Here is a 25,671-nt window from a genome sequence, read left to right on the forward strand (position 1 = left end):
TTATGTTGTGTTGTTACCAGGCACCAAAACCCAAATTCGCTATATTTGCAGGGACTAAAAGCACATTTTCGCCCCTATAAAATTTTCGGTTTAATTTTCACCCTCGTAAAATTTTTATTTTCTGGAAAACACCCTTAATAGGCCATTCAAAAACCAAAATTTTTTGAAAAAAAATTCTGAAAATGGCCTATTAGGGGTGTTTTCCGGAAAATAAAATTTTTACGAGGGTGCAAATCAAACCGAAAATTTTATAGAGGTGAATCCTGAAAATTGCATATATTACAGAGGTGTAAAACACTATTAACCCATTAATATATCCTAACAACAATCTAAACATTCAAACCATTTACTTTTTATTTTAATTAATCATTCGTACACGTTTGACAAATTTTGTAGGTCTTAAATTTGATGAACAATATCTAGCACCATAGCTTCCAAGATGTTTATGAGAAGAGAAGCAAAAACGTTAGAAAGTTGCAACGATCGGCTAAACTATACAGACCATATGTGTTTTTTAAGTCTGTGTACGTTACTTTATGACCTTTAATTAATTATTAGAAAATTTATCTACCTGAGCTAATTCTCCTCATAATCATGAACCATTGGATTATTTTTCATTTCAGCTTTGATGATACAAACACTGAAATTTTAAGGATGGCAACAAAGGGTCATCTTAAGGTGGAGAATGAAGAATTTAACTTTGATCCAACTAGCATTGACTGGATGGACTATATGATGAACACACACATTCCTGGTCTCATCAAGTATCAAATGAAATAATCTTCAAATTACTTGAAAAATGGTTGGCTTCATCTCTTACTAATCCAGAGCTTTGTATGTGTTTGAATAAAACTAGTGTTGGGATCTATATTTGAATAAAACATTGATATTTAATAAAAATGTATGAGAAAGTATAACTACAAATAAACAAAATTTAGTGAGGGAAATTTAGTGAGGGAAAACGTAAAATCCCTCTCTAATTCCGTCACTAAATTTTGCGACCAAGAAATTTATGAGGAATTTCATATTTTCCGTCACTAATTTCCCTCGCTAATTTTGCTTTTTCTAGTAGTATATGTACCTGAAATAATGGAAATTATAAGGTTGTTATTGTAATATTGTTGATTATTGAGAACCGTAATAATTGAGGTATAAATTACTTCAAATATATATATATCTTAATATTATGTAAGTATTTCGTTTGAAGTACTTTTATTATTTTTAGACTTAATTTATTAATTTTTCTTCAAATTGATTCGACTCATTTTTAGTGATATGTTAAATTAGCCACCATTTTTTGTTCATTAATTAAGTAAACTGCACATTTAAACACAATGAAAAAGGTTCCTTTATTCTTTCTTTTGTTTTGTACAAGTAGGCCTCAACCTAAATAAAAAATAAACGAATCAACAATCATTTTATTTTAGCCATTAAAAAAACAAAGCTTAAATGCGTAATCGATCTCAACACTTTCACAAGATTTTGGTATTGGTCCCTGCACTTTTATTTGTTTGACTTTAGTTATTGAATTTTATAAAAAAATTGCATTTAGTCCTTACCGTTAGTCAGCAGTTGATGAGCTCCAGACTTTGATGAGCTCTCTGTCATAGATAAAGGCAAGGCTCTGCATTAAGATTAAGGTAAACTTTGTGATATTAATTCAACGTTGTTGTACAAGGCTATGGAGTGAAATTCTTTGTACCAACATTTGATTCTAGGATTTGTCATTGATGCTGTAACAGTTCATTTTTCGCTAGGATTATTTTATTTACTGTATGTGTTGATATGTGCTTATTTGTTTGTTTGTGTATTTGATTTGGAATTAGTGAATTTTTAGCCTAGGAGGGTAAATTAGTAATTTTAATGGGAAGGTTATTTTTAGTGTTTTAGTGAGAATAATTATTTTTACTAAGCTAGTAGTAACTAGTGATAAATTATTTTGAGATGGTAAAATAATGAGATGTTTAATGAGTTAAGTGTGTAGTAGCTTTTTAGAATTAGATTTCTGCTCTTCGCCCAGCACAAAACACTCGCGCCCAGCTGATTTGAGGCATTTACCCCTGCGTTACTGTTTTCGTACAAAACCCAGCAGTCCATACTCCAAGCACCATTTTTTTTCCCTCCACCTTCAAAAACCCAAAAAGTGCGAATTTTTGGGTCAAAATCCTCATCCCAAATCTTTGCAAATCGTCAGGAAGCAAGTTTCTACGCTCATCAAGCACAAAATATCAGGTATTGTATCATCAAAACTCATCACATTTTGCTTGTTTTTGTGCTTGGTTCATATGGCTTTCGTAGGCAGTAGGGCTTGGCGCGCAAGTTAACTTGCGCAAGTGTTAAAGGATGCATGACTTAAGTCACGTAGGAGTTAATGTGTTGCGTGACTTAAGTCACACCACTATACAGTCCCGTTTTTTGAATTTTTTGCGCCACTTTTGTTCTTGGTTAGCTTGTTCCAAAAGTAATTTATTTATTCTTCCTTTGTAATTTTTTTAATTCTGTAGATATATAGTGAGATGGTTGAAAATGTTGCGGGTGATGACGTTGAACCGAAACCGGCCAAAAATGAAGCTTTCGGCGATGCTTTTGGCGAAGGTTCCGGCGATGTCAAACCAACCGTTAATGTAAAACCGTTTAAAGTCAAAATTCAATTTCAAGCTCGCATTGGTAAAATTGAAGAACCTAAACCGGTACCTATCAATGTTATTTGCGAAGGTCGCGATCTTGCCTCATTTTTTACAACAAATGCAAGATGGAGAGAGCGAGAAGAGTTACTTGGTTGGGTTCGTCGACAAGGGGTAAGGGCCGGATTTAGTGTTTGTATAGATAAATCTGTTTTAAAAAGGTCGTACTTGATGATCCAATGTGAAAGGAGTGGGATATACAAGCCACCTAAGGTGAGGAAGAAACCGAACCTTGAACGCATCGGCTCAAGGAAATGTAATTGTCCGTTTAGGTTGAAAGGTTTCTTTGATAAGGATACAAATGATTGGTGGCTTGCAATTCTTTGTGGAATGCACAACCATGACTTGGATGAAAAGTTATCCGAACACCTCATTGCGGGTACACTTAGTGCGGAGGAAAAGAAAAAAGTTATCGACATGACAAAGAGATTGACGGTGCCTCAGAATATTCTCACCAATTTGAAGAAATTAACAAATAAAGTCTGACAACTATCAAGCAAGTGTACAATGTGCGAACAAGATGGCGAAAGGGGGAAAGAGGTAACATGACGGAGTTGCAATATTTGATTTCAAAGTTGGTGGAGAATATGTCTATGACACAGGATGCAATAGTGAGGAAACCACTCTTAAAGACATATTTTTTGCTCATCCGAAGTCAATTAATTTGATTGAAAAAAAGTAATATATGATATCTGTGCTCGCGATTTTCGGATATCAAACCATTAATTGATTTGAATCGTCAATCTTTGAACTCTCGATTTTTATTCTTGGGAAGGGAAAAAATGAGTAAAAACCCTTATCGAGACTTTGGATTCGGGGGTTGGTTTCGAATAGGGAAGGTGTTAAGCACCCTAAACGACTTCGGTACTCCGAAGGAACCGCTTACCTAGATTATCTTGTGCTAAATTCATTTGCTTACTTGAAAAATTATTACCTAAAAATCTAAGTGAAAGAATGGAGGGAGAAGAAGTATGTTTTTGGTTATTTTTATTTGATTTGGAAGGACGAGTCCTCTGCCTACGTACCCTTTTTGAGAAAGGGATCAAAACCGACGTAGTTCCACTCAAAAATTTCTTTGGTGGGTTAGGTTGATTTTAAGATTTTTTGAAAATGGTTTTAAGAAGAGAAAGAGGCCTCAAGGCATGAGATAAAAGAAATGAGTGAGGTTGATTGATTTTAAATTTTGAAAATGATTGAAGTTGAATTAAAATTGATTAAAAATTTGATTAAGAAAAAAAAGGGAAAATGTTGCTAAAAAAATATTTTTTTGAATTTGACATATTTGATTTTTTTTTTGTGAAAAATGATTTTTCTAAACTAACGGTGAAAACTAACGTAACGTCGTAAAAAACTAACGGAAAGCGGTAAATAAAATGTGGTAGTGTCGGTGCATGTGTCGGTGCTTGTGTTACCTACATTATTACACCAATTCCTAAATACAACCCTAAGGCCTTTATGCCAAAATAAAATGCAAGAAATAAAATTACATCAATTCCCTATTTATACGTACTAAATCCATGACAAAATAAAATGATATAATTAAATGTGCATGCTATGATTCAAAACAAAAATTAAATAGTTAGTAATCACAAGAAATATTATGATGAATGAGACATAAGAAATAATAAGCAAGAATTAAGATAATAAAAAATTTAAGATCATCATATGAGAAATAAAAAAACAAATTAAAAGAAAAAAATAGGATGGATTTTTAACAATGATAGAAAATTAAAAATAGTGAGAAAAACATTTTTTGAAATTTTTTCTAAACACAAAAATGTCAAAAAGTGTAAAAAAAACAGTATTTAAAAAATAAAGATAATTGAAATAAAAAATAATAAAACATTGGCTCAGCAGGATTAATTCTGGACCATTGGATTAAATCAATAGTCCAGATTCATTCACTGGATTCATCACAGCCGTTGGATCCAACGATCCAAGGGTCACAAAAACAACATAGAAACAAAGGGATTATACTGAAAACACAGTGACCGTCAGATCAACGATCTGACGGTCCAAACAGAAACCACACCACACTCACGCAGAAAAAACACACGCCTGATCAAAAATCAAGATACACAGGAGCCCTCAGATCAAGGAATGATCCAGATCCAAGGGCTGTAACGCGATGGAGCACTGAATTGCAGTATGCGCATATGCACAAGATCCAACCAAAAAAGAAAGCACTATAAAAGAGTTTTAACAAAAAAAAACAACACAATTCACACAAAAAACTTCTTTCTAAAAAAAACCTAGAGAGAGAAGCTCCCACTTCTCTCTAGGAATCTCGCCGGAGAAGAAGGTGGGGGAGGGGCGGCCGGAGCAGCTCCGGCGTGGTGGCCGGCCGGTGCGCCGCCGCGCCGGAGTTTTTTTTTTTGCTTTTTTTTTGAATTTTTTTACATCAAAACACTCCTTTTCCCTTCCTCTACTCAAATCCGGACTAAGATTTTCAAAACAAACCACACACAAACCTAGATCTAGAGTGCAAGATTAAAAAAAAAGAGCAAAAAAAAGTACCTCTACTCTCTCTCTTCTTCTCCGGTTCGTTTCTTCCCTCTGGTTCGGCGCTGGTTTTTCCGGTTCGTAGCTTGCCTCTCCTTGGTTCAGTCCGTAGCTTTGCTCCTTGGTTCGGATTTGGTTTTGTTTTGGTTCGTGCTTGCTTGCTTTGATTCGTGTTGGTTATTGCTTTTTGTTCGTGTTGGTTGTTGTTGTTGTTATTGAGTAAGGTATTTGAAGTTATGGTGTTGCTGGATTTTTCTATGAATCTATGAATGTTCTTCCTAAACTCATACTATTTTCTTTGTAATTTTTGGGTTTGATTTGAAAAAGGTTGGAACAGTAGAAAATTAGGGTTTGTGAATTGCTGCTGATTTTCTGACGTGAATAGTGACTTCTGGCCCATTTCCCAATGATTGACAGGGTTTTTATAGTGACAAACTAGGGTTGGCTCTGGTACAAACAAATGACCAAAATGCCCCTGCAGCTGAGACTTGGAGAAAAAGATTTGACAAAAAAAGATAAATAAATAAATAAAAAAAACAAAATGAGTAAAACAAGTAAAAAAATAAATAATAAAAAAAGAAAAGAAAAGGGAAAGAAGAAAGTCACGTGAGTGACTTTTGTTTTTTTCTTTTTTTTCTAAAAAAATAAAAAAATAATAATAATAATAATAAACAAACTAGCCTAAAAAAGAAAATAAATAAAAAAAAAAAGTCCCTTCGAAATCTGACATGAGGTACTTCAAAGTATCCTCCCTGCCGAAATTTTGTTTGAAATGATTAATAAAAAAACGCCTTTTAAAATGCGATCAGGCCTTCTCTTTTTTTGACGTGATCGTTACGATTAAAAAAAAAGACTATGCGACGTAAAAATGAAAGTGTGAAATGCGAACGTTGATTTAAATGTAAAAATAAAAACTTTTTGAATGACTAAAGACAAGAAACCCGAACTTTAAATGGTACAAAAAAACGAATAAAAGGGAACGTGAACCATTTTAAAATACGGACAAGAGATTTTAAACGGTCCAAAATTGGGGTATGACAGATGCCCCTATTTAAGTTTCTTCGTCACAAAGGTTTTAAAAGAGAACTTTTTAAACCAAAGGGTCGGAGAGACTTAAATATATAAAAACGCCAATTTTGGACCATTTGAAACGCCAGAGATGTAATGCTGATGAATGTGATAATACGACTGAATACGATGTAAGTATGAAGGTAAAGATGATGCAGAGGCTGACTGGGAGCCAAATGGATAGGTATCACTGGGGAAAGAAATGATAGCTAAGTATAAATGACATTGTTTCAAGGCGATAGTAAAGACATGATTGATTGCCGACAAGTGGCGAATGTAAAAACATGATTGATTGCCGACGAGTGGCGAAAGTAAAGGCATGATTAGCCGACGAGTGGCAAAAGTAAAGACATGACGGGCCGACGAGTGGCGAAAGTAAAGACATGACGGGCCGACGAGTGGCTAAATTAAAGACATGACGGGCCGACGAGTGGCGAAAGTAAAGACATGACGGGCCGACGAGTGGCGAAATTAAAGACAAGACGGGCCGACGAGTGGCTAAAGTAAAGACATTGTAAAGCTTGATATGAGTGGGGATTAACTTGACAAAGATACACCTGAGGGGAAAAATGAAATTGTCTGAAGACGATGGGGCAATTGTATAGACTGGTTACTGGCGAGACCTGCCACTTTGAAACATGATTGGTTTTATAACATACCTGAGTTTAGACCCATTTTGAGGATAATGAAGCAAAATATTGGGTAAAAAATGAAACTATGTATGGATGATGTTTACATGCGTGCTATGTATGCATGAATGAATGAATATGTATGAGACTCATATGATGGTGTAATGGTAAGATTGTTGAGACAGGACTGGGCAGGTCTACGAGGAGAATGGCCCGACATCACTGTACGAACACTCAAAGCCTTCATTGGGGATAAAGTCACGGGGATGAATCAACCATTGTTAGGGTACAGCCCTTAAACATACTGCTGAGGTAAGTCTTCACAAACTGTGGTATAAGTCGCCATTTCATCAATGCAACACCGTACTGTCTTGTCTGAATAGTCATTGCTTTTTGTTATTATTTTTTTTTTGAAATCCCTAACTTTTGCCTGGATCGTCCTTTCGGATTTTCAATCCACCGGGGAGACATTTTTCTTTTTCTCTTTTTGTATGCCCCTAATTTTTACCTGGACCGCCCTTTCGGGTTTTCGATCCACTAGGGCGCTCTTTTCTCTTTTTTTTTTTTTTTTTTTTTTTTTTTTTTGCAATGACTATTTCTTCTTTGTTGAACCTGCTTGTTTCGGACCAACTGTTGACACATACTTATGTGATACATGTTTTTTAAAGATAATATGTTTGTCATTTTTTGTTTTTTTTTTTTTTTTTTTTTTTTTTTTTTTTTTTTTTAGAAAGAAAACATAAAATCTTTAGAAAAGTTTTTTTTTCAAAATTTTTGCTTCAAATACTAATACTAAAAACGAAAGAAAGATTTTTTTGCACATAGAATAAACAAGAATTCCAACAAAGGGGCACATGCTCAAATTGATTTAATAGAAATGGTGACCGGCTAAAGGCATGGCACCACAGATTACAAAGAGTTGGAATATGGTAATTATATGGGATAGGTACATTGAACACAATAACCGCTATACTTCTTAACCACTTTGAATTCCACAGTTTGGATGCTTCAACATTAGAGAACTTCTGACAGTCAAAGTGTCTCGGGCGAGTGATGTTTCATCTGATGCAGTTACTTGTCTCGATCCTTAATTTTTGCATAGATCGCCCTTGCGGGTTTTCGATCTATCAGGATAATTTCCCTTTTTTTTTTTTTTTTTTTTTTTTTTTTTTTTTGTCTCTAATTTTTGCCTGGACCGCCCTTTCGGGTTTTCGATCCACCGAGACGCTCATTTTTGGTTTAAGCCGCCCTTTCAGGTTTTCGACCTACCGAGCTGTTCTTTTATATATTTAGACAAAGTATTTCTTGACTGCATCAGAATTCACAGGACGAGGTAACTCCTCTCCATCCATATTTGTAAGAATTAAAGCACCACCAGAGAAAGCTCTCTTCACCACATAGGGACCTTCATAGTTTGGCGTCCATTTGCCCCTAGGATCTGGTTGAAAGGATTTGATACATTTGAGCACAAGATCTCCTTCCTTGAATTCGCGGGGATGGACTCCTTTATCGAATGCTTGTTTCATCCTTGACTGATATAACTGTCCATGACACAAAGCAGCCATACGTTTTTCCTCAATCAAATTCAACTGGTCGTACCTGCTCTGGCACCATTCAGCTTCAGACAAATCAGCTTCCATCAAGACTCTTAAAGAAGGAATCTCAACCTCTACCGGTAGTACAGCCTCCATACCATATACCAAAGAGAAAGGGGTTGCCCCTGTCGAGGTTCGCACTGAGGTACGGTATCCATACAAAGCGTAGGGTAACATTTCATGCCAGTCCTTATAAGTAACTACCATCTTCTGTATGATCTTCTTGATGCTCTTGTTTGCAGCTTCAACTGCCCCATTCATCTGTGGTCTGTAAGGAGAAGAATTGTGATGTTGAATCTTGAAGTCATCGCACAACTCTTTCATCATGTTGTTATTCAGATTTGTGCCATTGTCTGTGATGATTCTGTTGGGAACACCGTAGCGGCTGATGAGGTTGTTCTTGATAAATCTGACCACTACCTGCTTGGTCACATTGGCGTAAGATGCTGCTTCAACCCACTTGGTGAAATAATCGATAGCCACTAATATGAAGCGATGCCCATTGGAAGCCTTTGGTTCAATCCGACCAATCATGTCAATGCCCCACATAGAGAAGGGCCACGGGGAAGAGATGACATTGAGCATAGATGGTGGTATATGAATCTTGTCAGCATAGATTTGACATTTGTGGCATCTCTTGGCATGATTGTAGCAATCAGCGTGCATTGTTATCCAGTAGTACCCAGCTCTCAATATCTTCTTCGCCATGGCGTGCCCACATGAGTGAGTTCCGAAAGAGCCTTCATGAATCTCGCACATCAATTTTTCTGCTTCATGCTTATCCACACATCTAAGTAGGACCCCATCAAAGTTCCTTTTATACAAAACGTCTTCGTTAAGGAAGAAACGGCTTGACAATTTTCTCAATGTTTTCTTGTCCTTGTTGGGTGCCCCAGGTGGGTACTTTTGAGTTTGAAGGAAAACTTGGATATCATGATACCATGGCTTGTCATCATCAATTGCTTCAGCTACAAACACATAAGCAGGTCGGTCGAGAAATTGGACATTGATTACTGGCACAGTATTGTGACCATTCACATTGATCATTGAGGATAGAGTAGCTAAAGCATCCGCCATTTGATTCTCATCACGGGGCACATGGTGTAACTCTACTTTGTTGAAGAAAGTCAGCAATCGTCTCGCATAATCTCTGTAGGGAATCAAACCAGGATGGCGAGTTTCCCATTCTCCTTTGATCTGGTTAATCACGAGAGCTGAATCTCCATAGATGACAATTTTCTTGATCCTCAAATCGATGGCTTCCTCGATACCCATGATGCAAGCTTCGTACTCTGCGATGTTGTTTGTGCAATCAAAACGTAACCTTGCAGTAAAAGGGATGTGAGTACCCTTAGGGGTAATGAGTACCGCACCAATTCCACTTCCATAGACATTAACAGCTCCATCAAATATCAAACCCCATTCGGATTCCGGATCAGGACCTTCACCGAACACTGGTTCGTCACAATCTTTTGCTTTTAGATACATAACCTCTTCATCTGGGAAGTCGAATTTGATTGGTTGATAGTCTTCGATTGGTTGATGAGCCAAATGTTCTGCCAAGATGCTACCTTTGATTGCTTTCTGAGTGCGATACTCGATATCATACTCGGACAATAACATCTGCCAGCGAGCAATCCTTCCAGTTAAAGCTGGCTTCTCAAATATGTACTTGATAGGATCCATCCTGGATATCAACCAAGTTGTATGATTAATCATATAATGACGGAGACGCTTGGCAGCCCAAGCTAAAGCACAACAAGTTTTCTCAAGTACAGAATATCGGGACTCACAATCAGTGAACTTCTTACTCAAATAGTAGATAGCGTGCTCTTTCTTTCCGGTTTCATCTTGTTGACCCAAAACACAGCCCATGGAATCTTCCAGTACTGTTAAATACATGATCAAAGGTCTTCCGTCAACTGGAGGAACAAGAATTGGAGGTTCTAACAGATATTCTTTGATTTGATCAAAAGCCTTCTGACAATCATCATTCCACTCCACCCCTTGATCCTTGCGGAGTAACTTGAAAATTGGTCCACATGTGGCGGTCATGTGAGAGATAAATCTGGAGATATAATTGAGTCTACCAAGAAAACCTCTGACTTGCTTCTCTGTCTTTGGAACAGGCATTTCTCTGATGGCTCTGACCTTGTCGGGATCAACTTCAATACCCTTTTGACTGACGATAAAGCCTAGGAGTTTACCAGATCTAACACCGAAAGTAAATTTGTTAGGATTCAACCGGAGCTTGTACTTTCTCAACCGCTGAAACATCTTCAACAAATACTCAACATGTTCTTCTTCTGTGCCAGACTTAACAATCATATCATCTACGTAGACCTCAATTTCTTTGTGAATCATATCATGAAAGATTTTGGTCATACCCCTCTGGTAAGTGGCACCAGCATTTATCAAACCAAATGGCATCACCACATAGCAGAAAGCACCCCAGGGCGTGATGAAAGACGTCTTTTCTCTATCCTCAGGAGCCATCCTGATCTGATTGTAGCCGGAGAAACCGTCCATGAAGGAGAAAACCTTACACTTAGCAGTGTTATCAACCAATACATCAATGTGAGGCAAAGGAAAATTATCCTTCGGACTAGCCTTGTTCAAGTCCCGATAATCAACACACATTCTGACTTTGCCATCTTTCTTTGGAACAGGCACTATGTTGGCCAACCATTGAGGATACTCTGATGTGACTAGGAAACCTGCATCAATCTGCTTTCGCACTTCCTCTTTGATCTTGAGGGCCATATCAGGATGAGATCTTCTCAATTTCTGCTTTACCGGAGGACACTCAGGCTTCAAAGGTAGTCTGTGTTCAACGACATCAGGGTCTAGACCCGGCATGTCTTTGTATGACCATGCGAATATATCAACATATTCTCTGATAAGCTCAATTACTCTTTTCTTGACAGATACATCCAACAATGCCCCAATCTTGATTTCTTTCTTGTCTTCCTCAGTACCCAGATTGATGATTTCTATCTCCTCCTTATGAGGTTGAATTGTCTTCCTTTCTTGTTCCAACATCCATTTGATCTCATTCGGGATCTCCTCATCCTCCTCTGCCACAGCCTCGTAAACCGGGACCTCAAAGTTGGGAGGAAGCATGGGGTCACTGTGTTCAACGGATTCACTTATGTTCAGTCTGCACATGATTCATGATTGATTTTAATGAGTAAATGCAGACCTTTGGTTTTGAAATTTAAAAGAAAAAGAGAATGATTTTTTTGGATTTTTGTATTACCATTTTTTCCAGAAAAAGCAACAAAAAATAAAAAGTAATAAAAGCCGTGATAGAAACGACGATTTTTATTTGTAATAAAAGTACTAGAAGCAAAACAAAGCCCTACATGATTTCACTTTCGCCTTGGGCAGAACGAAAGGAGTTTTCTTAAAAACAAAAAAAACAACAAAAGACAAGACAAACACATTACTTAGAGCGGGGTGTCACAGAAGGAATGTCAACAGCAATCCAGTTGCAGCAAGCTCCTCCAGGCGTCACAAAGACCGGTGTCACTCCTCCAGGTGCATCATCTAAAATTGCATTGGTCTCTGGCGAATCATGAATGAAACCAGCACTGTGGAAAGAACCTCTGGTAGGGTCGAACATCCCAGGCTTACTGTTAAGGAAACCAATTCCCTCCTTACGCTTGTTTTCTGGCAACTCCACTAGCTGACCCCAGCCTTCGGTTTTGCCTTCCTGAATTACTCTCCGGGCATCCTTCAACGAAGCCATACAAGTCTCAATCTTACCGACACTTTCTTCGGCAGAGAATCCTTGGAATGATGGCCCGTCTGAACCACTACCACCGATAACAGAGAAAGCAGACAAATTGCTGATTAAAAAGGCCGATTCGCCACTCACAGTGATCAACTTTCCACAACTTACAAACTTCAATTTCTGATGGAGAGTAGATGTCACAGCCCCAGCGTCATGAATCCAAGGTCTGCCGAGCAAACAGCTGAAAGAAGCCTGGATTTCCATGACTTGGAAAGTAACCTGAAATTCATGTGGGCCGACCGAAATTGGCAAATCTACCTCACCATACACCGATCTCCTAGTCCCATCGAAGGCCCTCACCGTCACCTTGCTAAGTCTCAAAGGAGCCTCGGAGTACGCCAATTGGTCGAAAGTTGACTTGGGCATCACATTAAGTGCAGAGCCGGTATCTATCAGGACGTTGGATAACTAGTCCGTTCTGCAAAGTACAGAGATGAATAATGCTTGATTATGCTTATTCCCCTCCGCCGGGAGATCTTCATCACTGAAAGTCAGACTGTTACACGCGGTCACATTCCCCACAATGCTTTCGAATTGACCCAGAGTTACATCATAATCCACAAATGCCTGGTCTAAAACTTTCCTCAGGGCATCCCGATGAGCACCAGAACTTGATAACAGGGCCATGATGGAAATCTTCGCAGGAGTTTGTAACAGCTGGTCCACCACCCTGTATTCACTCTTCTTGATCAGCTTCAAGACTTCATCGGCATCCTCAAAGTCAAACTCTTTGGCCTGCTCCCCAGCTTTACCTTTACCGGCGTTTCGCTCTTTTACTGGCTCATCGACCGGAACACTAACACTCTTCGGACCCACCGTAGGAAAGATGCGGCCACTCCTCAAAATCCGGCTATTCTCTGCGATATTATCCACAGCAACAGGTGAAGTTGTCTCACTTCCGGGCTCAAGAATCGTGCCTTCATACTTATAGGGTACAGCTTTCTGAGCAGTAGTAGGCGTGGGCCTAGGCACACAGATTACCAAGGGAGTACCAACGGGCTTTGTACTGTTAGGGTTTATCACCAGCGGCCTCCTGGCTCTGAATACCGGAGTGACAACACAGACGTCCTTGCTCTCGGGTTCCCTTGTAACCACAAGTTCCCTTCTATTTAGGAGACCCTGCATATCATTCTGGACTTGTATACATCCACGAGGATCCATCAAACATATGTCACAAGCTCCATGATTGTGGTTGAAGAGAGTTGCTTTACACAGTTTCACATGTATCGGTACCAGAGGAGTCTTGATATCACCTACAGAGAGAATGCGAGCCTCTTCCCGATCGTCTTGAATCATATTAACAGCAGGCCCATGAGTAGGCAGAGGATTGTTCTGAGCTACAGCATCAGGATCGGTGAAGGTTAACTCTTTACTATTTATCAGTTTCTGAACCTCTTTCTTAAGAGCAAAACAACGCTCCACATCGTGGCCTGGTGCCCCTTGATGGTAAATACAATGAAGGTCCGGACGGTACCAGCGTGGGAGAGGGTCCGGAATGCGAGGAGGTGGTATTGTTTGGACCAGATTCTGTGCAAGTAAAGAAGGGAGCAATGCTCCATAGGTCATTGGCAAGGGGTCAAATTGTTGTTTTTGATTTTGCTGGTTGTAGGGAGCTTGAGGACGGGGTTGTTGTTGTGGGGGGTTATATGGCCTTTGTTGGTATGGTTGTTGAGGATAGTAGGGTTGTTGAGGATAGTAGGGTGGTTGAGAGAGTTGTTGTGGGTTATATGGTTGTTGATATAGTGGGGGATAGTATAATGAAGGCCCTTGAGGTCTTGGTGGTTGATAGTTTGGGTTCTGGGGTGCGGTCATTTGTGGGGTGATGTTGGCAACAAAGGGGTGATTAGGGTACACGGGCTGAGGTCCTCCATGAGCCACCATGCCAACCTCTTGAGCATTCCTCTTTGGGTAACCATTCCCAAATTTCTTATTACCATTGGACGAAACCCCTGAAGAACCACCTGAAGAACTTCCCGAAACAGCTGCTCCCTTACGAGCCCACTCCTCGATACGCATTCCTGTTTCCACCAAGTCAGTGAACTTCTGTGATGCACAGACAATCATCTTTTCTGAATAACAAGGGCTCAGGGTTTCATAGAACAATTCTGAAAGTTCCCTCTCATCCAAGGGAGGACGAATCTGAGCAGCTTTTTGAATGAAGCGTTGTTCGTATTCTTTGAACGATTCTTTATCTTTCTGGGTTAAGGACTGCAACTCCTTGCGACTTGGCGCCAGATAGGTATTATATTTGTACTGTTGCATGAAGGCCTCAGCCAACTGTTCAAAAGTAGTGACTCCTTTCAATCCCATGAACCAGGTATGTGCCGGACCAGTCAAACTATCCTGGAAGCAGTGAATGAGTAAGGGAACATTATTCTTGTAAGCTATCATCTTGCTAATATACATAGTTAGATGATTTTGTGGACATGTGTCCCCTTGATACTTCTCAAATACAGGCATCTTGAACTTTGGAGGTATGTTTACATCTGGTACCAAGCAAAGGTCATATATGCTTTGGACGACTGCTTCCTTTCCCCGCATATTACTCATCTTCTTCTCTAGAGCACCGAACCTTTCTTCCCAATCGATTGCTTTGTCATCCCCCATTATACTGTCGGAGTGATAAATCTGTTCTTCATGTTGTGGCCCAACATGCACAGTAGGACCTGCTTGAGTCATGGTAGCTTGAGGAATCGGTTGACTCATCTGGAAATGTGCCGAAGTCTGTTGACCCTGTGCGAAAGGCGTTTCAGTAGCGCCTGGACCAAAACCCCCGTTGGTTGCAATCGGCATGCCCCAAGGGTAGCCTGAAGGCATGGAATACTGAGGAGTAGCAAAGGGACCCTGGGGGCCAAGAGGACGGAAGCCTGAGTTGCCCATAGTTGCCATATTACCAGAAGAAAAATCAGTCATCAGAGGCTGGGTGAGGCCGATAATTGTAGTAGTAGTCGGAGATGGTTGCGGGGGACCCTCAGGTGCAGCTGTGACGACCACAACAGGAGTTGAATTGGAGATTGCTGCTTGCTCTCTCTCAGCCATCATAGTTTCCATCATAAGTGCCATTCTTTCCATCTCCCCCTTGAGGTTAACCAGTTCCTCTCTGAGCTGAGCGTTTTCCTGTTCTGCCGCTAACATCCTTTTCTTGATATGAGCTCGAGTGTTGTGAATGCGAGCGGGTTTGTACTGAATACGCCGGGCCACTTTGCTTTTCTGAGGCAGAAATGAGGAGAGTATGAGACTTGGATTTTGATACTTTTTATGAATGCAATATGATGCATGATATGCTATATGCCAAAATATGCGATTTTTATATATATTTTTTTTATTTTTATTGAAGGACCTATAAAAGCAGTTTTGTAAACATACCAACCTAAACAAATCATAAAAAAACAAAGTTGATTACAAGATAATTCCCTTTCTAACAACAAAGCCAAGGGATAAACTTTCAAAGAAAAACAAGATAATTCCCTTTCTAACAACAAAGCCAAGGGATAAACTTCGTAACTACACAAAAAACATCAAAACCAACTGAAAGACTCTCAAGCCTCTGAACCGAGCTACTCCTCAAAATCAGAATGCGGCCCATCAAAGAGATCCATACGCTTCTTCTTCCGCCCGGGAATTTGATCAAGCGCGGCATCTTTCTCTCTGATACTCTTTTTCAGCTGGGCGATTATCACATCTTTCTTGTGGCTATCATAGGCTTCTTGCTCTAGTAGGGCCATCACAGCCTCATATTCCTGATCCTTTTTCTGATACTCCCCTTTCCACTTTTGTACTTCACGTTCCGCCTCAACTAAACGCTCTTGGTATTCCTTCTCGGTGTCAAAGGTCATAGGTAGGGGTGGTGCTGGAGTGATTGCAGATACAAATCTTGATATCTTGTAAGGCATCCCAATTTGAACAGCTCTATCTATCACCCACTGAGTATATGATTCATGAACGGCTCCTGTCTTCCTCCCTAACTGGCTCTTGTCTCTTCTACGAATGGTGTGCCAAGCTCGCACAACCTGCTCTTTCATGCCTTTACTGTCATCTACGTTGAGGTAATACACATTCTCTAGATAGATGCTGAGCGGCTTCCCCTCCATGGGATATCCGAACTGACGTCTGGCAAGTGTAGGATTGTAGCTAATTCCTCCTTCTATACCAAGAAGTGGTACATTGGCAAATTTCCCACAACTGTCAATAATAGTTCCTTTGTCATAAACCCGATCGTACCACACTACCTCGGTTGGAGTCAGGGAAATGAGTCTTTTTGACCAAAGAAGGTTTTCTGGATTGGTGGTGAAGCGAGGAGTTCGGGGTAAGTGTGAGGTGATCCATCGATATAACAATTGTGCACAACAAAGGATAGTTCCACGACCAGCCTGGGTGCGCCTATGGATGGAGAGGTACGTATCACCTAATAAGGTAGGGACAGGGTTCCTTGACAAGAAAATTTGAATGGCTTTAATGTCCACAAAGTTGTCGAGGCTAGGGAAAAGTACGAGGCCATAAATAAGCAAGGCAAGGATGGAGTTAAAGGCATAGGCAACCCCCATTTTGTCAAAGAATGTGGTCCTTTCGTAAAGAAAATCGGTGGAGAAACCCAAAAGTTTTCCCTTAGTGATGAGATGTGCTTTCACTTCGTCCGTTTCAAGATGGAGAGCTGCGGCAATGGTTGAGTGCTTGGGGATTTCCTCGAGGCCACTGAAAGGTACTTTGTCCAACACTGGTAGATTAATCCAACAAGAGTACTCCTCCAAGGTGGGGAGAATCTGGTAATCTTGAAAAGTAAAGCAATGGTAGCCCGGGTCATAGAACTGAACAAAAGCGTTGAGAAGCCCTTCGTCGATATCTGTCTTAACAACACCCATCAAATTTCCATGTTGCTTGTAGAAATCGTCCATACAAACCACTTTCTTCCCTAGCTTCCTCAAACTCAAGAGATCTGGCTTCCTGAAACTATACTGCCTAAGGTTCCTCATATCTACAATGTTTACAACAAAGCTTTTATAAGTCCTTCAAAAAAATGATGAATGGAAAAAATATTTATGGATGGATGCATGTATGCATGATGAGGTTAAATTCATATGTTGGAGTCAAAGGGTAATAACGCCATTTGGTAAGGACTAAGGTTTTTAGATTGCACTTGTAACAAGGGTTCTACCAAGTTCCCAAAGTCTTTAACCACTTCCGAATATTTATCGGGTGACGGGAGTACTCCCATTCCAATTATATTCGTCGGAAAGTCTCGTTTGGGTGTAGTATCGCGTATCAACTAATTCAAGAGTACTCTCGATTAGCCACCGCACTACGTTCCTAAAAGGCCAAGATGGGTTAAAGGTGACTAAAGGTCCTCAACTTCAAAGGTCACTTGAAAATAGCATGCCAAACATGAGTACTCACGTTGACAACATATACTTCCAAGATCCCTCCGTTGAGTGGGGTTATCACATGTGCCAATACCGAAGAGTACTCTTGGCATGGAACTATGATTATACCACCGTCCTATCTTAAGTTTCCCTCAAGCTCGGGTGTAGAGCTTATCTCACCACTCACGTAATAAAGTAAACATGTAAGCAAAATATTTACAAAGCATAAACAAATAATAAAGCACAAAATAAAGAAAATAAGGTGGGTTTAACCCGCGTAGGATCTATGTCCCCAGTGAAGTCGCCATTTCTGTGCTCGCGATTTTCGGATATCAAACCATTAATTGATTTGAATCGTCAATCTTTGAACTCTCGATTTTTATTCTTGGGAAGGGAAAAAATGAGTAAAAACCCTTATCGAGACTTTGGATTCGGGGGTTGGTTTCGAATAGGGAAGGTGTTAAGCACCCTAAACGACTTCGGTACTCCGAAGGAACCGCTTACCTAGATTATCTTGTGCTAAATTCATTTGCTTACTTGAAAAATTATTACCTAAAAATCTAAGTGAAAGAATGGAGGGAGAAGAAGTATGTTTTTGGTTATTTTTATTTGATTTGGAAGGACGAGTCCTCTGCCTACGTACCCTTTTTGAGAAAGGGATCAAAACCGACGTAGTTCCACTCAAAAATTTCTTTGGTGGGTTAGGTTGATTTTAAGATTTTTTGAAAATGGTTTTAAGAAGAGAAAGAGGCCTCAAGGCATGAGATAAAAGAAATGAGTGAGGTTGATTGATTTTAAATTTTGAAAATGATTGAAGTTGAATTAAAATTGATTAAAAATTTGATTAAGAAAAAAAAGGGAAAATGTTGCTAAAAAAATATTTTTTTGAATTTGACATATTTGATTTTTTTTTTGTGAAAAATGATTTTTCTAAACTAACGGTGAAAACTAACGTAACGTCGTAAAAAACTAACGGAAAGCGGTAAATAAAATGTGGTAGTGTCGGTGCATGTGTCGGTGCTTGTGTTACCTACATTATTACACCAATTCCTAAATACAACCCTAAGGCCTTTATGCCAAAATAAAATGCAAGAAATAAAATTACATCAATTCCCTATTTATACGTACTAAATCCATGACAAAATAAAATGATATAATTAAATGTGCATGCTATGATTCAAAACAAAAATTAAATAGTTAGTAATCACAAGAAATATTATGATGAATGAGACATAAGAAATAATAAGCAAGAATTAAGATAATAAAAAATTTAAGATCATCATATGAGAAATAAAAAAACAAATTAAAAGAAAAAAATAGGATGGATTTTTAACAATGATAGAAAATTAAAAATAGTGAGAAAAACATTTTTTGAAATTTTTTCTAAACACAAAAATGTCAAAAAGTGTAAAAAAAACAGTATTTAAAAAATAAAGATAATTGAAATAAAAATAATAAAACATTGGCTCAGCAGGATTAATTCTGGACCATTGGATTAAATCAATAGTCCAGATTCATTCACTGGATTCATCACAGCCGTTGGATCCAACGATCCAAGGGTCACAAAAACAACATAGAAACAAAGGGATTATACTGAAAACACAGTGACCGTCAGATCAACGATCTGACGGTCCAAACAGAAACCACACCACACTCACGCAGAAAAAACACACGCCTGATCAAAAATCAAGATACACAGGAGCCCTCAGATCAAGGAATGATCCAGATCCAAGGGCTGTAACGCGATGGAGCACTGAATTGCAGTATGCGCATATGCACAAGATCCAACCAAAAAAGAAAGCACTATAAAAGAGTTTTAACAAAAAAAAAACAACACAATTCACACAAAAAACTTCTTTCTAAAAAAAACCTAGAGAGAGAAGCTCCCACTTCTCTCTAGGAATCTCGCCGGAGAAGAAGGTGGGGGAGGGGCGGCCGGAGCAGCTCCGGCGTGGTGGCCGGCCGGTGCGCCGCCGCGCCGGAGTTTTTTTTTTTGCTTTTTTTTTGAATTTTTTTACATCAAAACACTCCTTTTCCCTTCCTCTACTCAAATCCGGACTAAGATTTTCAAAACAAACCACACACAAACCTAGATCTAGAGTGCAAGATTAAAAAAAAAAGAGCAAAAAAAAGTACCTCTACTCTCTCTCTTCTTCTCCGGTTCGTTTCTTCCCTCTGGTTCGGCGCTGGTTTTTCCGGTTCGTAGCTTGCCTCTCCTTGGTTCAGTCCGTAGCTTTGCTCCTTGGTTCGGATTTGGTTTTGTTTTGGTTCGTGCTTGCTTGCTTTGATTCGTGTTGGTTATTGCTTTTTGTTCGTGTTGGTTGTTGTTGTTGTTATTGAGTAAGGTATTTGAAGTTATGGTGTTGCTGGATTTTTCTATGAATCTATGAATGTTCTTCCTAAACTCATACTATTTTCTTTGTAATTTTTGGGTTTGATTTGAAAAAGGTTGGAACAGTAGAAAATTAGGGTTTGTGAATTGCTGCTGATTTTCTGACGTGAATAGTGACTTCTGGCCCATTTCCCAATGATTGACAGGGTTTTTATAGTGACAAACTAGGGTTGGCTCTGGTACAAACAAATGACCAAAATGCCCCTGCAGCTGAGACTTGGAGAAAAAGATTTGACAAAAAAAGATAAATAAATAAATAAAAAAAAAACAAAATGAGTAAAACAAGTAAAAAAAATAAATAATAAAAAAAAGAAAAGAAAAGGGAAAGAAGAAAGTCACGTGAGTGACTTTTGTTTTTTTCTTTTTTTTCTAAAAAAATAAAAAAAAAATAATAATAATAATAAACAAACTAGCCTAAAAAAGAAAATAAATAAAAAAAAAAAAGTCCCTTCGAAATCTGACATGAGGTACTTCAAAGTATCCTCCCTGCCGAAATTTTGTTTGAAATGATTAATAAAAAAACGCCTTTTAAAATGCGATCAGGCCTTCTCTTTTTTTGACGTGATCGTTACGATTAAAAAAAAAGACTATGCGACGTAAAAATGAAAGTGTGAAATGCGAACGTTGATTTAAATGTAAAAATAAAAACTTTTTGAATGACTAAAGACAAGAAACCCGAACTTTAAATGGTACAAAAAAACGAATAAAAGGGAACGTGAACCATTTTAAAATACGGACAAGAGATTTTAAACGGTCCAAAATTGGGGTATGACAATATCTATTTAATAAAAAGAGTATATATCGTAATATTTTATGATTATAAAAAGGTAAATAATCATAATATTTCATGAGATAATCTCTAAATTCTAATATATATATATATATATATATATATATATATATATATAAGATAAATTTTTTAAAGGGTTAATTAAGTTTTTAGTCCCTATAAATATTCAGAATTTTGCTTTTAGTCCCTACAAAATAAAATCACACTTTTTAGTCCTTATAAAATTTTCCATCAACATTTTTAGTCCTTATAAAATTTTTCATAAGCATTTTTAGTCCCTATAAAATTTTTCCATCAGCATTTTTAGTCCCTAAAATGCTTAAGGAAAATGTCACAGGGACTAAAAAGTGTGATTTTATTTTGTAGGGACTAAAAACAAAACTGTGAATATTTATAGGGACTAAAAACTTAATTAACCCTTTTTTAAATTTAGAATTGACGATTTAAATATTTTTTTCTTCACATGTGCACGTATTGCACAAGTTTGAATTTCTCTTAAAATAAATCAAAGATTAATATTTTGCGACACAATAAAGCATGACACGTGGTAACTCTTTACCACATAACTATATTATAGCCGTTGGATTAAAATCTATTATCACATACATCATGTAAACAAAATTTAACAATAATCGAATATCAATTGATATGCCAATGAGCTGCATGTAAATTAATGCCTTATGAACTTTAATCAAACACGTTAATTTTTATGTATCTTCTCAACGTATGAAATGATATATGGTTAATGTGAAATTTTGTAGACATGGTCTATCCGATAATAAACTTTAATTGTACGCTTGATTTTAATCTCTATTGTAAAGAATTATCGAAGGTGTTTTTTTTTTTTGACAAATTATCGAAGGTGTTGTATTGTTTAATTTGACACCATAATATCAATTGATATACACAACACACATACACTCACATTTTAGCATCTAAATTAAAATGAATGGCTAGGATTAAATCAAATGTCTACCTGAGTCACACCTAATAGTCTCTCTCATTTTATTTGTGTTTGTGACAGCTATAGTCGTGTGGCTTTCTTATCCTTTCTCACATGTTTCCCTAAAATATCTATCCATCTTATACTCTCTTTTTTTTATGGAAAAAAGGGACTTGACCCAACAAGAAGAAACAAAACAAAAACACTAAAAGCTTTTAGGGAAGGGTACAACTCTACAACTCACACATAAAGTAAGAGAAATGAAACTAGGAGCCACATAAGAATTTCTAATTTTGGGGGACAAACTAAGCTCAAGTTTAGCAAGACAATCATAATCTTTGCTTAAGGATGCAGCTCAGTTTAAGAATAAGAAGATATTAGCCCCAATAAATAATTGATTTGTCTAACCAAATTGTGGTGATGGTAGTCCCAATATATAACGCTCCGAATTTTAATCCAAGACATTACGCCTAAATCATTCTTATTTTCGAAAATTACTACTATTTTCTTTTTATCATTAATAATAATTCTTAGCAAAATCTATACAAAATTCTTAACATAATTTAATTAAACATCTCAAACTAAATATCCTTCAAAATTATTTCTTAAATTACAATTCAATTAAAACCCAATTTTTTCCCCGCACGCGCTTCAAGCAAAACACCAAAGCATACACATGTCTTCTTTGGTACCTAAAATATTAGTGTAAGGGTCAATTTCCTTATCCAAATTGGTTCATATTCAAAGCATAAGAAACAATGTCATAAAAATAGTATCAAAACTTCTCAATTAAAAAGAAATAAGGAAAATACATTCAAGTTATATGCTTTAAATAAGGTTCACACAATTTCTTTTGCTTTATAATAGTTTAATCACTTATCAACACACAAATGTATAACAGACCCAATGCAATGCAATTATGTGTAAAATGCATGTTCTTATATTCTACATGATCCGGATATAACCCGCCACACAGAAATAACCCGCCACACAGGCACCACACAAATGCATATGCTAATGCATGATCATAAACAATGAAAACTAAATCCAACCACTTAGGCACAACAATGCAATATGATATTATCCCGCCACTAAGGCACCACACAGAAATATATTATGAACCTGCCACTAAGGCAAATGCATAGTCAAATAAAATACCTGCCACTAAGGCAACCTCATAAGCAAACACAATCATGTATTAACACATCATCATCCACATGAACCAAAATAAAATATTTTCATAAAACTCATATTTCCAAAATCAAACACACCTATAAACTTATCAGTTCCATTGTGGATGGGGAGAACGTGATTACTGAGCCGGATCAAATCTCATCGCATATGACAAATCACTTTCAAAATATTTTTTCTACTAACTTTTCTATGCAGGATTTGCAGGTTGATGATTTAATTGATGGAGTTGTTCCTAATATAATATCTGATGACCTGAATCATTTGCTTACTATGCTTCCTAGTCCTCAAGAAATCTTTCAAGCTGTCTGCTCCTTGAAAAAAGATAGTGCCCCTGATGTATTAGAATTTTTTACTAAAGATTGGTTGCTTCCTAATTTCAACTCTAACACCATTGTTCTTATTCCTAAAGTCCCTCATGCATTGTCAGTTACCCAATACAGGCCAATAGCTTTTGCTAATTTCAAATTCAAGATTATTTCCAAAATCCTAGCAGACAGGTTGGCACCCATCATGAAGAATATCATATCTACTCAGCAGAGAGGTTTTATTCAAGGAAGAAACATCAGAGATTGTGTTTGCGTTGCTTCATAAGCCATCAATCAACTTCACAACAAGTCTTTTGCTGGAAATCTAGCTTTCAAAGTAGATATTTCTAAAGCTTTTGACACTTTAGAATGGAAGTTCCTTGTCAGAGTCTTAAGCAGTTTTGGTTTTAATGATAAATTTTGCTCTTGGATTAATACAATTCTTAACTCAGCCACTTTATCTATTAATGTTAATGGTAGACTGAATGGTTAATTTAATTGCAAGAGAGGGGTCCGTCAAGGAGACCCTCTCTCTCCTCTTCTTTTTTGCATTGCTGAGGATGTCTTAAGTAGGAACATTTCTAAACTTGTGGATCAAGGCAAGCTTGAGCTCATCAAAGGTACTAGATGTAACGCCCTAGTCGTCATTTTATTTATTTCGGATTTATTTAGAGTCTTTTATGTGATTTTAAATAATATTTGTGATTTATGTGGTGTGTTATATTTTATTATATAGTTTATTTTAATAATAATTAGATTAAGTGGGAAATTAATATTATTTTGGGATTTGGGGAGTTAATTAGGATTTAATAGAATTAAGGGGAGTTTAATGAATTAAAGGGAAGTTACATTTGGGGAGTTAAGAAAAGAAAAAGTCAGAAAACGTTTTACGTGAAAGCAGTCAGTTTTGGGAGAAAAGGGAGAGAAGAGCAAGTAGAGCCAAGGGAATCGATTGTTGTGCATTTCTTTCTGCAAAACTAAGTTAAGGGTGAGGTTTACTTCAATTGTGTAGATTCTGAATTCTGATTTTTATTTTAACAGGTTTTTGTTAGAATTGAAAATATTAGGTTTTTGGTGAATTGTTGGGTTTTGAGTGTAGGAATTGTTGTCCTGATGTTAGAAATAGGTTCTAAGTACATACAGCAAATTAATACACATCTGTAAACCAAATTGGGGAGTGAAAGTGAGAAAATTGGATTTTTGGGGAAAAACCTGCATTCTGGTCGTGCTGATATTCATCGCTCGCCTAGGCGAGTAGACCTTCCCGCCTCGTGAGTGAGCAACTTCATGGCTCGCCTCGCAAGCAGAACCACTCGCCACGGCGAGCAAGTGCCTGAGAGATCATAATTTTTTAAGTGTTGTTATAAGCTGTAAAATGGATAGTTTTAAGTACCTAGATGATTTTAGAGAGGTCTGGGATAAATTTCAGATTAAAAAGATGAATAGGGAACTTAAAAATGAAGATTTAGTGAGAAAAATGTCAAAACTCCCGAGAGCACGTGTTTTGAGTTCGCCTTGAGTTCGCCACGACGAGCAGCCTTTTTCTTGTGCTACACGCGAGGCGAGTTGCCCAGTTTCAGAGCTGTTTGTTATTTAGTTGAATAATGTTGAATGATATTGATGTTTAAGCATGATTATGATAAATTGTGCATTTTTCTGGGATGATTGGATTGATTATGATGACCTGTTGATGTCTGTGATGTATGTTACATTAATTAAATCATACATGGTGTTTAGTGATGAGTCATTTATTGACTATTTTAATATGCATTTTAGTTTAGTTTTATTTAGATTTGATTTGATTTTATATTAGTATTATTTCCTTTTTAGGATAGTTTACTTTAAATTGCATTTTATTATATTTCAGGAAAGAATATTGGATGGATTGAATCTTGGAGCAAAAGAAAGGGACTTGGAGCCGATTGGATGCAAAAATATGAAGATTGAGAGACAAAAATATGTCTCCCACAAGTCAGAAGCTTGGCACGGCCCGTGCTAGCCTTGGCACGGCCGTGCCACCCTCCAGAGTGCCTTTTGCTGCTTTTGCTTAGATTTTAATCTACTCTATTTTTAGCCCAAATGTAATAGCTTAGATTTTAAGTCGATCGAATGCTATAAATAGAGTAGCCATCCATCACAAATATTCATCTTTACTTGGAATTCAATAAGTGACAATTGCTTTTCTAATTAAAGTTCTTTTCTTTTCCTTTATTTTCTTGTCATTTACTTTTATGCTTTCTCTCTTCTCCCCCATGTCTACGATGAACATGAGTGAGTAGACTTCTCCTTGTCTTGGGATTGTTGGATAAGTCTAAATGACATAATCCTAATCAAACCAAGCTCTAAGCCTTAATCTTATGTAAACCTAATTTCTTATCTAAATTCACCGTTTTAACATGGATCAACCATTATCAAA

At 37.5% G+C, this 25,671-nt stretch overlaps 3 protein-coding genes across 3 annotated transcripts; 1 reads left to right on the top strand and 2 right to left on the bottom strand.

The window, feature by feature from the left end:
* Window positions 1–4,746: 4,746 nt before the first annotated feature.
* On the bottom strand, window positions 4,747–12,640 carry LOC120576053 (uncharacterized). The gene is made up of 7 exons (XM_039827014.1): window positions 11,928–12,640; window positions 11,275–11,638; window positions 10,866–11,205; window positions 10,283–10,673; window positions 8,939–10,165; window positions 8,483–8,842; window positions 4,747–4,870 (listed from the first exon to the last, which is right to left on the bottom strand). Exons 1-7 carry the CDS (start codon window positions 12,638–12,640, stop codon window positions 4,747–4,749), a joined length of 3,519 nt encoding a protein of 1,172 aa, XP_039682948.1.
* A 42-nt stretch (window positions 12,641–12,682) lies between these two features.
* Window positions 12,683–15,409, bottom strand: LOC112420085 (uncharacterized). Its single transcript, XM_024778709.1, has one exon. The coding sequence runs from the start codon at window positions 15,407–15,409 to the stop codon at window positions 12,683–12,685; it is 2,727 nt and encodes a 908-aa protein (XP_024634477.1).
* Window positions 15,410–23,139: 7,730 nt separating this feature from the next.
* On the top strand, window positions 23,140–23,541 carry LOC112420086 (uncharacterized). The gene has a single exon (XM_024778710.1). The coding sequence runs from the start codon at window positions 23,140–23,142 to the stop codon at window positions 23,539–23,541; it is 402 nt and encodes a 133-aa protein (XP_024634478.1).
* Window positions 23,542–25,671: the final 2,130 nt, after the last annotated feature.

Source organism: Medicago truncatula, chromosome 6 (genome assembly GCF_003473485.1).
Source record: "Medicago truncatula cultivar Jemalong A17 chromosome 6, MtrunA17r5.0-ANR, whole genome shotgun sequence".
Lineage (NCBI taxonomy): Eukaryota > Viridiplantae > Streptophyta > Magnoliopsida > Fabales > Fabaceae > Medicago > Medicago truncatula.